Source organism: Bufo gargarizans, chromosome 2, assembly GCF_014858855.1.
Source record: "Bufo gargarizans isolate SCDJY-AF-19 chromosome 2, ASM1485885v1, whole genome shotgun sequence".
NCBI classification, from domain to species: domain Eukaryota; kingdom Metazoa; phylum Chordata; class Amphibia; order Anura; family Bufonidae; genus Bufo; species Bufo gargarizans.
In genome coordinates, this window is record NC_058081.1 from 57,243,846 (window position 1) to 57,258,538 (window position 14,693).

At 48.5% G+C, this 14,693-nt stretch overlaps 1 protein-coding gene across 1 annotated transcript in view; it reads left to right on the plus strand.

Moving 5' to 3' along the window:
* Positions 1-14,693, plus strand: part of XPO7 (exportin 7) — a 57,291-nt gene that overhangs the window by 10,195 nt on the left and 32,403 nt on the right. Inside the window, 10 exon segments of the mRNA XM_044278982.1 lie at positions 262-428; positions 5,150-5,215; positions 6,332-6,436; positions 7,923-8,088; positions 8,172-8,245; positions 8,329-8,448; positions 9,727-9,873; positions 10,821-10,993; positions 11,874-11,910; positions 11,912-12,068. Coding sequence (XP_044134917.1) covers positions 262-428; positions 5,150-5,215; positions 6,332-6,436; positions 7,923-8,088; positions 8,172-8,245; positions 8,329-8,448; positions 9,727-9,873; positions 10,821-10,993; positions 11,874-11,910; positions 11,912-12,068 — 1,212 coding nt within the window.

Below are 14,693 nucleotides of genomic sequence, written 5' to 3' on the forward strand. Positions count from 1 at the left end.
CCACGTCTAATGTGTATGGCCAGCTTTAGACTTGCCCTGTTAAGACGTGTGGACATCATAGAGGTGGGGACACCCTCCTCTTTATATGGCGCTGATGAAGAATGGCTCTCGGTGGCCCCGGCCAATGGATGGATTACATGGATGGCCATATAATTCTCTGGCATCTACTTGTGGATGCAGCTTCTTATGGTAGTGCGGAGAGGAGGCCACCGGATATGCAGAGTCTTTTGTCATTTTTCACGCATTTCATGTTCGTTACAGGGAACTATGTATTGACGTATTTGGCCACCCGCCCAAAACTTGCTTCTTTCGTTACCCAAGCCCTGATTCAGCTGTATGCCCGAATCACCAAGCTGGGCTGGTTCGACAGTCAGAAGGACGAATATGTATTCCGCAGCGTCATCGTGGATGTTACCCGCTTCCTGCAGGTTAGTGGTCGCCGAGCAGATTCACCAGTCACCTCAAGTCTGCTGGACTAATGCAGTGCTCAAAATTAGCCCGGCAGACCTCTTACCATTCACTACAAGCTCCACGACTGCGTTGCCCAGTATTGGGGCTCATTCAGATGACTGTGTCGGTTTTTGCCGTCCGCAAATCGCGGTTCTGCAAAACATGGATACCGGCCTTGTGCATTCCGCATTTTGCAGAATGGAACGGCCAGCCCTATAATAGAAATGCCGCCATTGCGGACAAGAATAGGACATGTTCTATTTTTTTTTTTTGCGAGCCGCGGAACGGAAGTACAAATGCGGACAGCACACGGTTTGGCATGTGTTCTACTCCGTTCATTTTCGCTGGGACTGCTGGAGATAGCCAAGCCCATTTCTGGTATCCCTGAGGATCCTAATGGTCCGAAGCCCACAGACCAGGTGCTTATATTTATCCTATGGATAGGGGGTACGTTTTCATCTTGGTACAAACCATTTAACGGCATTCACACCTAATATGTGGTTGCTCCTTAAAGGGAACCTGTCACCAGCGACCCCCCCCCCCCCCCCCCCCATGATAGTTTTTGCATAGACACATAGCTGTGGTTCACCCTGTTTTTCTTTTGTTGATCGGAGGCTTTGTTCCCGACTTAGAAAAGATTTCCTTAATTTGAAAATGAGGGCATCACTATTGCTCTTGTTGCACCCGAGCTCCGCTCCTTTCCGTGGTCAGCCGCTCCCTCACTGCTTTGCCACTTCCCTTGCCAAAGCAGCCAGGGAGGAGTTGGCCACAGAAAGGAGAAGTGCCATCGGTCCTGACATGTCTGCTTGTGTTCCCCATGAAATAACAATTCCAGTCGATCCTCTCTTGAGTTGCTGTTCCTCTGTTGTTCCTTCTTAAAAATGTATGAATAAATTGACAATTGGTTATTACCAGTTTTGGATGGGGGGGGGGGGGGGGTTCCTCTGCACCTTCTCTGTCCAATCAGTGCTGACTGTGTAGGGGTACACCCCTTTTAACAGCAGAAATAATAATAGTTGTTCATTCACATGTTTCCAGGAGGAATAACAGAGGACTGTTACAGTTATAAGAAACAAACGCACCATTTTTTCATGAGGCATAGAAGCCAGATGTGAGGCGGCGGTGCTCTGGGATCTGTTTGTGACAGGCGTCTATGTAATGTGTATGCAGCTTGTAGATGGGGTATACTTGCCCGCAGCCTTGTTTGGCTTCATCACATGCTTTGGAGTAATGATCATATGATTTGTAATGTTGTTGTTGATTTTGAGGTTTATAATGTTGTAATGTTGAGGTTTATATAAGAGCTTGACCTCATGCTATAATCAGCGGATCCTAAAGAGGAGGCCGACATTAAGAACCGTCTGTGTGCCATGAAGCTCATCAGTCGGGTTAACATGGCGGCATTGTACCCTTCTGATGAAAACTGGAGCGCCCTGAGGTTCTTCTGAATCCTCTCTAATTTGTAGACCACATGACCTTAGACCAGACGGCCTTAAATTACATCTGCCCCATTTATAAGAAAAGTTTGGAAAGCCTACTGCTTCCCCCTGAGAAGATTACTTTTACTTCCCTTTAAAGGGCTTCTGTCACCCCACTAAACTCATTATTATTTTTTTGGGGTACTTATAATCCCTATTCTGCGATATAGCTATACATTGTTATTAATAATTTTCGTTCTGTAGATATGTCCAAAAAACGTACTTTTATAATATGCTAATTACCTGTCTACCAGCAAGTAGGGCGTCTACTTGCTGGTAGCAGCTGCAAAAAACTGCCCCCTCCTCCTGTTGATTGACAGGGCCAGCTGCAATCTCCTCCGGCTGGCCCTGTCAGCATTTCAAAAATCGTGCGCCTGTGTTGATTCGGCGCAGGCGCTCTGAGATAAGGAGGCTCGCCTCATCAGCACTCCCTCAGTGCACCTGCGCCGTTGACGTCACTGAAAGAGAAGAGTGCTGAGGAGGCGAGCCTCCTTCTCTCAGAGCGCCTGCGCCGAATGAAGACAGGCGCGGGATTTTTGAAATGCTGACAGGGCCAGCCGGAGGAGGAGATCGCGGCTGGCCCTGTCAATCAACAGGAGGAGGGGGCGGTTTTTTGCGGCTGCTACCAGCAAGTAGCCGCCCTACTTGCTGGTAGACGGGTAATTAGCATATATCTACAGAACGAAAATGATTAATAACATAATGTATAGCTATATCGCAGGATAGGGATTATAAGTACCCAAATAAAAAAAATGAGTTTAGTGGGGTGACAGAAGCCCTTTAAGGCTATATTCACATGAGCGGGAAGAAATGGCCGGGTGACAGGCGTTTAAGTAACTGCCGTGACACAGCCATTTTTAGAATCAATAGAAGTCTATGGAACTGTTCACATGGCCATAACAACAAGTGAATAGCGGCCGTCAATGGTACACTTTACAGCTCGAGGACACTCGCTCCTGACTGGACGCAGCAGGAAAGGAACTGCACTCCCAGGGTGATGATGTCATCACGCTGGGAACATCAGGTCCTGCAGCATCCAGTGAGGAGCCAGTGTTCAGTATTCAAGTGGATGAGGTGAGTATTTTTATTTTTTATAGAAGCAGATTGAGGGCCAAAGCGGGGGCATTGTTAATTCTGACAGCCACTAATGGGGGCAATATTAATACTGGGGGCAACTAATGGAAGCATTAATATTCATGAGGGCAATATCGGGGACATTAAAGGGGTTGTCCGGGTTCAGAGCTGGTCCATAATTTCAATAAACCAGGATGCACCATTCACAGTAGGTAATATGACAGCTTACACCTCCTCCGTGCGCAGTGACCTCTGCACAGGTCACAGAGCATGCCCACAACATGTCCTTCTAGAAGACACTCTCCGGACGACAGTTTCCTGCAGGTCATGTGGCTGCTATAAAGCGTATCTCTGGATACTGTTCTAAAGAAGGCCCCTATAATCATGTACAGTAAATTGAATTTTAAAAATGTCAGCAAATAAAAACATATGAGAAAAAAACTGAATGTGTCACTATCTGGTTTTTATTAGTAAAAAAATAAATAAAAAATAATCTAGGTGACACATTCCCTTTAAATCTCTCCCAGGGCACTAATGTCCATGTGATCAGGTTCTGTCCTTGCTGTGCTACCCATTTTTTACTTGATGAAAGGAATCTCAGTCAGTTAGGCTCTGGTCACACTGGTCTTATGATTTCCGTTTCCTGATTGTATTACAGGCCAGTTATGATCTATTCTGGATCTGATATACACTGACTGATAAAAAAAATATATACTGCACCCAGATTGAAATGTCGGATTGCTGCAAAACTCAGCATGCAGTTGTGTCTCGGACAGATATGTACATTGCAGATGTGATCTGGATCTTGCCACAAGAGGCTGTAAAAAAGCTTGCATTGCTGCCCTGTAAAAAGGCTCTCAGAGGCTACTTTTGGGTAGTTTACCTCTTGATGAGAGATCGTTGACTGCTAGGCATGTCTCTACAACGCACTCAAACACGATGTCTCTACAACGCACTCAAACACGTTTTGCCAAGTTGACAGACTTTGAGAGGGGGCGCATCATTGGACTGAGAGAAGCAGAATGGTTGTTTTGACAAATTGCCCGCCATCTAGGCCATGCTGACCTAGCTGTTAGGAGGTGTTGGGAGCAGTGGTTACGTGAAGGCACACACACACGGCGAGCAGTTTGATCATCCAACAAGCACGAGCAGAGTTTGGTTGTCCAACATCCAGACACAAGTGGGCCCTATAATACACACCCATTTCCAGGCGCCTGGCAGAAGGGAATTTTGTATCATGGCGCCCATTGCATGTCTTGACATTAGCAGCTAGCCACCATCGCCATTGTTTGTGGTGGTGTCATGAACGAGAAACCTGGACTGCTATGGACTGAAACCTTATCTTCTTTAGTGATGAATCCAGGTTCTGTTTGGGGCAGAGACGCACTGCCCCAACTGCTGGTTTGATGATCTGGGAGCCATTGCGTACAACAGCCCGTCACCCCCAGTAGTAATACGAGGGCCGCCTGTCTTCTTCTCATGGCACGGTAATGCACGCCCGCACACAGCAAGGGTTTCCCAGGAATGTCTCTAGATTACAGCACTTCCTTTGCTGCCCGGTCACCAGATTTATCACAAATCAAGCATTTACGGGACCAGCTGAGATGCCAACTTCAGCATCCTACCAGTGTGCAGGATCTACAGGCCCAGCTATAACATCTGTGGGCAAATGTGCAGCAGGTTACCGTACAGAACCTGCATGCCTTCATGCCCAACCGTATCTGATCTTGTGTCCAGGCTAGAGGCCGTATCTGATCTTGTGTCCAGGCTAGAGGCCGTATCTGATCTTGTGTCCAGGCTAGAGGCCGTATCTGATCTTGTGTCCAGGCTAGAGGCCGTATCTGATCTTGTGTCCAGGCTAGAGGCCGTATCTGATCTTGTGTCCAGGCTAGAGGCCGTATCTGATCTTGTGTCCAGGCCAGAGGCAGCACAACAAGGTCCTAGAGCCTCCATCAATTGTACAGTTTTCCACAATAAACGTCTTCTCTCCTCTAATCTTGTAATCTCTTCCATATATCGACATTACATTCACACATAGAATGCCCTCGGTGCAGGATGTTTTTTTTTATCAGTCAATGTGTTTGGTTTTTTGCTTCTTTCCTCTGTTTATTACTATGCACTGACCCGCTCTTGTGTACACTCCACAGGACAGCGTGGACTATTGTGTCATCGGAGTCAGTATTTTATCGCAGTTGACCAATGAAATCAACCAGGTAAGAGACTCCCTCCTGAACCCGTGCCAGGCATTTTATTACTGAATCTCTATAACAGCTCTGACTTCCAACAAACATGGCAAATTTACAGGATGAAGTCCGCTCATCACCTTTAAACCTACTAGTGACCAGCTATGCATTCTAGCCTATAACTGTCATTTGTATGATTTTTTTTAGTTTTATTTTTTTAAATTTCTTTTGCCGTGCGAGTGTAGAAAAACCTAATTATTCAGTAGAAAGTACTTGTCCTTGAACATATATTACATCAGGACAAAACCCCTGCACTTTAGGTATCCACACGACCCTGATAAGCTAAGGAAGGAACATTAGAGGTGAACAGAATTGTGAGCTCCACCGGGGACCACACGTGATCATAGTGTTGAGTTGAATGTTGCAGAATATGATGGCGCCATATAAATAACTTTTATTATTAGTGTTGAGGGAAGCGAGCTTCAGATGCTTCATCCAAAGTCGCTTTGTTCAAAACTTCAGAATAATCCGTCTCCGTACAGTATTAGGGTCCATTAACACGTCCACATCCGTTCCGCAATTTTGCGGAACAGGCGCAGACCCGTTCATATTCAACGGGGCCGCAAAAGATGCGGACAGCACACAGTGTGCCGTCCGCATCCGCACTTCCATTCATCGGCTCCGCAATAAAACAGAACATGTCCTATTCTTGTCCGCAAACACGGACAAGAAAAGGCATTTCTATTATAGTGCAGTGGTCACTTTTTACTGTGGTGATCAAAGGGTTAACGCAGGAGCTTGGCTGTCAAGCTGATCTACAGGTGTAATAAACTTGAAACAATCCCTTGACCCATGCTGCTGTTAAAGGGGGTTGTCTCATCAGATATAGCCTCCGTCAGGGTGCTCAGCTGATCCTGGTTCACGGCTGAAGTGCGACCGCTGCAGGGGAAAATGTAGTAAGACATGGCTGCTATATGAATGGCCGTCCTTGTGATACAAGTAGGGCTCAAGACCTCCAGAATGGGACCCACTCTTTTCTTTATCTGGATAGACGTCCCCATGTGCCCACCTACAGACATGAGCGGGCAGTGTGATACAGCAGTGGTTCAGATGAATGAGATTTCTGGCACGTTTGTATTCTTGCAGGCAGACGCCACACACCCTCTGACCAAGCACCGCAAAATCGCTTCATCCTTCCGAGACTCCTCTTTGTTTGATATCTTCACCCTGTCGTGTAACCTCTTGAAACAGGTATGAATGAGGACCCAAGAAATGTCATGTGTTACACAGTAAGTGACCACCGCGCACATGTTGTCATCTACATACTATGCAGCAGTAGCAAGGGAAATGTAGAAGTACTTGCCGGCCATTCAGACAGGAGAGCAACTAGTGGATTCTGGCTCATAGAGGGGGCTTCCCGAATGTGCAGAGGTATAACATTAAGTCCTTGATTCAATGCAAAATCTGTAACCGAGCCTCCACCCATCATGCTCTATTTATTTAAGAGGATTTTGAGTACCATGGCCTGGATGCGACTTCTACTGCAGCCCCTGTAGCTACGCCCCTGCAAGTGAGACTGTGGCACACGGACAGGAGTTGACTTTTAAAGGGTTTGTCCAGGACCTGAAAAACAGCGCCACACCTGTCCACAGGTTGTGTGTGGTATTACAACTCTGCCCCTTTCACTTTAAAGTCTGTGGGGCACATTTATTAAGACCGGCGTGTTAGACGCCGGTCTTAATAAAGCCCTATATCTGGCGGTGGATCTGCCAGAGTTCTGAAGAGGCGCAGGCCTCTCCATAACTTTGGCGCATCCAGCGTCAGTTCTAAATGTAAGACCTCTTCAGAGCTGTCTTACATTTAGACCATTTTGTGCGCCTAAACCAGGCATAGAAAATGGTAAATGAGACGGGTCCGCCAGCCCGTCCCCTTTACCGCCCACAATTTTAGACCTTGAATGAGCAGGGCGAAGTCGCAGATAGTTTTTATGACCTCTCACTAGTTTAGAGATAAGGTTTCTTTAGATGACCAGGGAAAGTACCAGTCACACAGCTAGAAAAAAAACTGTTAACCCTTTGACAGAACGGCTCAATATTTTTATTAAAGACCGATTGAAAATATGATGTTCAGCCAAGAATGAGTAAATTGCAATCCTAAACAAAAATAGCCTTTAATGAGCTGAGCTGCAATATCCAACACAACCAACGGACAATTTTGGGGCGTTTTTTTTAATCCTGGACAACCCCTTTTAATTCCATGGTAGATAATGATTTTACTTGTTACAGCGGCCTAGAATTGATTCATTTATATACAGTGCTGGACTGGGGTGCCTAGGGCCCATCAGTAAAATGTATTTTAGGGGCGCACCGTACGGATACATACAAATATTACCTGCTCACGAAGCAGCAAGATGCTACCAGATGATTGAATATGGGGGTCCATGCAGCACCTCTGAGAAGGTAGGTCCTGGGGAGAAGAGGACACTGGCAGCTTTCCTCTATACCTAGGAGTCATCTCGGCTCTGAACGTGTCTATAATAATACACTGGGGAGTTTCTTTAATAATCTATGAAGTTTTTATATGAGCATGGGCTGGTGGAGGTGCTGTACACTGAATATATGTATGTAGTGCATGAAGTCTACTGTGTTATGTGCCACTTGTGCAGGGGCCCACGGGGATTCACCTGTACCCCAGTGGGCCAGTCCGAGCCTGGTTATGTACTTCTTTTTTCCTTTAGGCATCTGGAAAGTCATTGCTTCTCTCTGATGGATCTCAACAAGACCTCCTTATGCAGCTCCTCAAACTTACCCACAGCTGCCTAAATTTTGACTTCATCGGCACCTCCACAGACGAGTCCTCTGACGACCTCTGCACAGTACAGATCCCCACAAGCTGGCGTTCAGGTGAGAGAGAAGAGGAGGCCAAAATGGTAGGGAAAAAAAGAAGACAACTACTTGTTCTCATGCAGTGTTCGATGTCCCCGCAGCTTTCCTGGATTCTTCCACACTACAACTCTTCTTTGACCTGTATCATTCCATCCCCCCCAACTTCTCCCCACTGGTGAGTACGCGGCTGCTAGATGAAGCAAGGCTGGCTTAGTTCTGCATTAATCGAGGCTGTTACTGACATTTTCCCCTCCTCAGGTCCTCTCATGTCTAGTACAAATTGCCTCTGTCCGCCGCTCCTTATTTAATAATGCAGAAAGAGCCAAGTTCCTCTCGCACCTGGTGGACGGAGTGAAGAGGATCTTAGAAAATCCCCAAGTAAGTATTTGAAGGGTTTGTATAGGGAAGCTATTACATCTGAGGTTCGGGCCACTGGTACCGCGTCGGGGCTATTGCTAATTGCTTGGCTGTACCTATGTTTAACGTGGTCCACAGTGACGTCACCTTTGCAGGTTGCAGTTGACCACCGAAACCAGTTAATGTGTCATCAGTATAACCAAGGAGTCAACAGGGAGCAAAATATAATGGCCACCTTAAACTATTAATGGATCCATGCCTCACCCCTTTGCATAGGCCACACATCCCAAAAAGCCTCCCAACCCAGTATTATACATTAACTCTTTAGACTTCAAAATGTATTTAGAGGGGGTTCTCTCATCTGAGACATTGGTGGCATATCGCTAGGAAATACCACCAATGTCCTATAGGTGCGGGTCCCACCTTTGCCTTGTTGACCTGAACGGAGCAGTGCAAATCAGCCGCCATTAGTACTTGGTACTCTAGAGTGACCCTGAACCCAGTGTGGGAAAATCTATGCCAAAGGATTCTCATGCACGTGACTAGTTTTGGTCCACATCCGATTAGCATATTTTTTTTTTGCGGATTGCACGTGGACCTATTAGTTTCTATGGTCCCACAAAAAACGAGGACAGCACATGGATGTCTTCTGTGTGTTGTCCGCTTGCCTGTGGCCTTGCCACAAATGATAGAACTTGCCCTATATTTGTCCATTTTGCGGACAAGAATAGGCATTTCTAATACGGGGTCAGATAAAATTGAAATATGTGCACGGCTAGTATCGGTATTACGGCACAATGGATACAGTCCTGTGCAGGAGGCCTACTTGTCAATTAGAATATCATCTCCCACTTGAGTATTTTAATACTGTACGTGCGCAATTATGGTAGCATATCGGATTTGCTGAGAACCTACCCCATTCCCCCACTATAGTTAGGCCCTATTCACACGACCGTATGTCTGGTCCGCATCCAATCTGAATTTTTTGCAGATTGCACACAGACCCATTCATTTCTATGGGTCCACAAAAAAAAATGGATAACCCACCATGTGCTGTCTGCATCCATATGTCCGTTCCACCGTCCCGGCCCCCAAAAATAGAACGTGTCCTGTTCTTGCCCGTTTAGCAGAGACGATTAGGCATTGTTGCAATGAGTCCGCAAAAAAAAACGGCTGCAACACGGACGTCATCTGTATTTTTTGCAGACCCGCATGTTGTGGTTGTGTGAATGCACCCTTATCCATCCATCCCTCCTCTTGCATTGATCAGCTGAATTTCACTGTGTTTTTGTCCCCTAGAGCCTCTCTGACCCCAATAACTACCATGAATTTTGCCGCTTGCTGGCACGCCTGAAGAGTAATTACCAGCTAGGGGAGCTGGTGAAGGTGGAGAACTACCCCGAGGTCATCAGACTCATAGCAAACTTCACTGTCACCAGTCTACAGGTACGTAGCGGTGAAAATCACCTTCTCATCTATCTAATCCATTTCTACCTTCATTCAGGATTCACTCATTCTTACGTTGTCGCTTTCTTGCGATGGTGAGGTCATGTGTTACCCAAGGATTTTGTTTTAAGCCCCCTTTTTTTTTTCCATATGGCTGCTGTGGAACTTCCGTTGTGGCGAGGATGAGGTGCCTGTATGAGAGAGGCCAAACAGCGGGAGACTCGTGTGCCAGGAGCTGCATGGCGGAGTCCTCTGCAGTTACGACAGTTTTTTTTCTGCCGCCATATGTCAGTTCTTCTAGAGGAGAATGTGGCTGAAATATGATGGACTACACGTGAAAAATGGTATACAATCGGAGGCCTATAGAATACAGTAATGGCCCCATGCAACTCTATGGGTGCCCTGTTACTGCTCTGGAGCCATTATACCGCTAAAGATGACCATACACATAGGACAGCAGTGTTTTGGCTGAGCTTTATCAACCCCATGATCCCTTTCTTAACAGCGGAAAAAGTAAGTTATTCTAACGGAGCAGAGGGAGATAAAGGGGCGCAGGACCGCTCTGGTGCTATGTATGGATTTTTCGTAGTATACCGAGCACAGCGCCAGAGTTGCAGCTCAGTCTCATTCACTTAAATGGGACTGAGCTGCATAAAGGCCAAGCGATTAACGGATGTGACGTCACAGGCCTTGATAGAGACCGAGCGCCACATTCCCTTCCAGCAGCTTATTGGTGGCGTTCCCAGGAGTCGGACCAGATATTGATGACCTAACATGAGGAACCCGTGTCTGCCGCTGCTTTTTAATGATCTATATTAGCTGATATTTTTAGGTAAAACACTTATTTCTATTCCTATTTCTTTGCTTTCTTTAACGGGTCTCTTTATATCATTTCTCTTAATTACATCAGTCTATTAGGATTTTTTTTTCTTAATCTTTTCTTGCAGCATTGGGAATTTGCCCCCAATTCGGTACATTATCTCCTGAGCTTATGGCAGCGTCTTGCCGCATCTGTGCCCTATGTGAAGGCGACGGAGCCTCATCTTCTGGAGACCTACACACCAGAGGTGACCAAAGCCTATGTCACATCCCGCCTGGAGTCTGTGCACATTATCCTCAGGTACAAGAACCGCAGGGTGTATAACAGAATCGCTGCCATTTCTGTAAACTGAACGTCCATGTTTTTTTTTCCGTATAATGGTTTCTCAGCGGTAAACTTGATCTGGCACAATAGTTTCGCACTATTTTTGCATTGACAGCTATTTTTAACCCTTTGCATCGCAGTGTAGCTCTCCTTTTGTGATTTCCAAATATATCTTATGTCCTTCTCCCTTTTCTTCTTCACCTAAATGAGCCAAGCCGTGCCCAACAGAACGGATCCCCCTCCCCTCTTCTTTCTCTACCGCCTAGCCTAACTGCCCTGAGATCATCTTAATTCTGCTTCAAATCTTGCGCACATCTCCTTTATGTGTACGCCTGCGCTGTCTGTGAACCTCTGTAGGCATTGGCTTCTTCAGCTGAACTGCGCATGCCAGGAAGATCTCCATTTCTGGATCATCTGAACTTTGCATACTGCTGGTGCACGTACATAAAAGAGATGTGCGCCTGCGCATGATGTAAAGCGGCATCATGATGACGTCGAGGAGGTTAGACTATCCAGTAGGTGGAGGAGCTCAGCCCCTTGTGCTCTTTTATTCCTCATTAGCATTATTATAAAAACCTGTTTTTAGAGGCCAAAATAGGAGGGATCAGGTCATAAAGATATATATATATATATATATATATATATATATATATATATATATATATATATATTTAGGAATCACAATAGGAGAGCTATGCTGCAATGTAAAAGGTTAATAATGGTCGCCAGTGGTGGCAGGCTCCCTTGAAATCCATGGGACCAGATTTTGAGGCATAATACAGTGTCTCTGCAGTTTAGGAGATATTTTAGAATTTGCACTGTGTGACGGTAGCATCTAACTGTGTACTGTCTACAGAGATGGCCTGGAAGACCCTCTTGATGATGCAGGTCTAGGTACAGCAGCAGTTGGATCAGCTTTCCACCATCGGGAGATGCGAATATGACAAGACGTGTGCCCTCTTGGTGCAGCTGTTTGACCAGTCGGCTCAGACCTATCAGGAGCTTCTGCAAAGTGGATCTGCCCCCAGCATGGAGCTGACCGTGCAGGAAGGTAAGCAGGGCATATGCCCCATTCTGAACCCCCCCGGGTTGTTTTCAGTTCTTGCATTTTAGTTTTTTTTTCTTCCCGCCTTCCCGGAGCCATAACATTTTCTGTTGACTTAGCCATATGAGGGCTTGTTTTTCTCGCCCAGTTTCCTTGGGGGACACAGAAGACCTTGGGTATAGCTCATCTCCCTAGGAGGCGTGACACTAAGTAAGAACTGTTAAGCCCCTCCTCCACAGCTATACCCTCAGCCTGGAGAGAGAGACTGCCAGTTTTTAGTTTTTAGCTTAGTGTCCAAGGAGGCAAGACACTCCCTGCTCTGCAGGGCTGTTTTCTCCTTGTTTTAATTTTAGATTTTTACTTTTTTCTTTTCTTTTTGTTCCAGAACATCAGGGACAACAGAGACGCACTAGACCTCTCTGTTTCTCCCGGGGTCGAGCTGCGCCAGTGCCGGTCATCCGCACTGCTGCCTCCCCCACAGAAGGCAAGGTGGATCAGGGCAGCCCAGCTCCCCTACATCCCGCCAGCGCAAGGGTCGCCCGCACGCCAAGTCCCTCTTCCAGCGTCCTGCCACTACGGTGCCAGTAGCTGAAGGGGCGACCCTGCTGGAACGGACCGAGGGTGAAGACGGCTGTGGTGAGAGATTGGCTTCTCCAGCCCTACGTCCCCCCCCCCCACCCCGGTCTCCTGCGTGCCTGACCCCCATACTGACAGGGCCTCTGGACCCTTTTGTCCCTGCTAGTCCTAGGCTGGCCCCTGGCTGCCACAGGGCGACATTCTGCTCCCTCTCCTCCCCTCCATAGGACATTGGCACCCTTCTCCCTGACAAGAAGAATGCCTGGGGAGCTGCAGAGGTTCGCACCTAGCTGCCCCTGACGTAGGGGTTATGCAGGCCTCCCACCCTCACAGACCCGGTCTCAGGGTCCCCCTCCCTCTTACCGGCCACTGCTTCAGGGCCAGAGGGCCCGCGCCTTGCTGTCCCTGACCCATCACGGGCACCGGTCCAAGGGCAAGGTGGTTGTGGCTGCCGGCCATATGGAGCGCTGTTCTAGGCCAAGGGCCCGCTCCAGGGGTGAAATGGCTGCCGGGTCATCGCTTCCGACAGCGGGTGGGCACCGCGGCCTACAAATGAGCGCTATGCCTCAACAGCCCCCGGCCGACCGTCGGAACATTCCGGTCGGCCGGGCGCCGCAAAATGTTGTTCCCCTCCTGGGCGACACTTCGCGGCAGCGATCCCACTCTATCCGGGTCCCCAGCTCTTCCGGCCCGCGGGGTGGGCACCCGCGGCCGGTATGTGCCGCTCCGTAGGCCCGGCCGGTACTTTAAATACTGTGCGGCCCCGGTCAGCCGGGCGCCGCTAAAAATTTAGACCCCGGCTTCACGGCCTGCTAGGCCGCAAAATTCGGGCCTCTGTTGGAGGGGGCTGGAACTTCTCCGGGCGCGAATCTTCCCGCCTGGAGGTTCCCCCGCCCCCAGAGGATCGCAGTGCCGCCCCCAGGCCGGATCCCTGTTAACCCCTTGGGTACAGGCCGGCTTCCGATGGGCCTGTGTGGCTTTCTGCCTCAGTGAGGCTGGGTTATAATAAATAAATTAAGAAAAAAAAAAAAAAAAAAGAAATTAAATTATTTATTAATATGACTTGTGGGCTGCGCAGGACACTGCAGCCTCATCTCAGAGTGCTGCCTGTATACATGCCCCCCTTCCATAGGTGGCATGGTGTCGCGCTCCCCGGCTGCGGCGCTACCAGGGTCATTTCCCCTTCTAGGCGGTTTTTTTGCCCTCTCCGCGCTACGGCGCTGGTCAGTGCATGCGGCCTTTTCTGTAGGGTGCCTGCCATGTGCAGGACCCCCCTCCTGGCGGGATACTGCACTCTCCTTAACTGTGGGTTGGCCTTGTGCATGATCGCCCTTTCATTGGCGGCCTACTGCAGTTTCTCCGGATACGGTGCTGGCCATGTGCACGACCACCTTCCATAGGTGGAACACGGCAATTCGTTGCCGGCCATGTGCGTGACCCCTTCCATAGGCGGAACGCTACACTCTCACTGGATTCGTTGCCGATCATGTGCATGACCCCCTTCTTAGGCGGAATATTGCACTCTCATCGGATTCGGTGCTGGCCATGTGCACGACCCCCTTCCTTAGGCGGAACGCCGCACTGTCTCTGGATTCGCTGCCTGCCATAGGCATGACTCCCTTCTGTGGACGGCATTCGGCACTCTCACTGGATTCACTGCCAGCCATGTGCATGACCACCTTCCATAGGCGGTATGATGCACTCTCATTGGATTCACTGCCGGCCTTGGGCATGCCTCCTTCCCTGGTGGCGGCATACATACACTCCCTCGGTCGGTGGTTGTTCTCTCGCCGGTACGTTGTTGGCCAGGTGCATGAACCCTATGCATGGCGGGGTGCTTGCACTCTCTCTGGATCCGCTGCCGGCCATATGCATGACCCCTCTTCCGTGGGCGGTGTACGCACTCTCACTGGATTCGCTGCCGGCCATGGGCATGCCTCCTTTAGGTGACATACGCACATTTTCACCGGCTGCTCGCACTCTCCCTGAATGCGATGCTGGCCATGTGCATGGCCCCCCCCCACCCTTCGTGTTCTGGGCGGCATACTACACTCT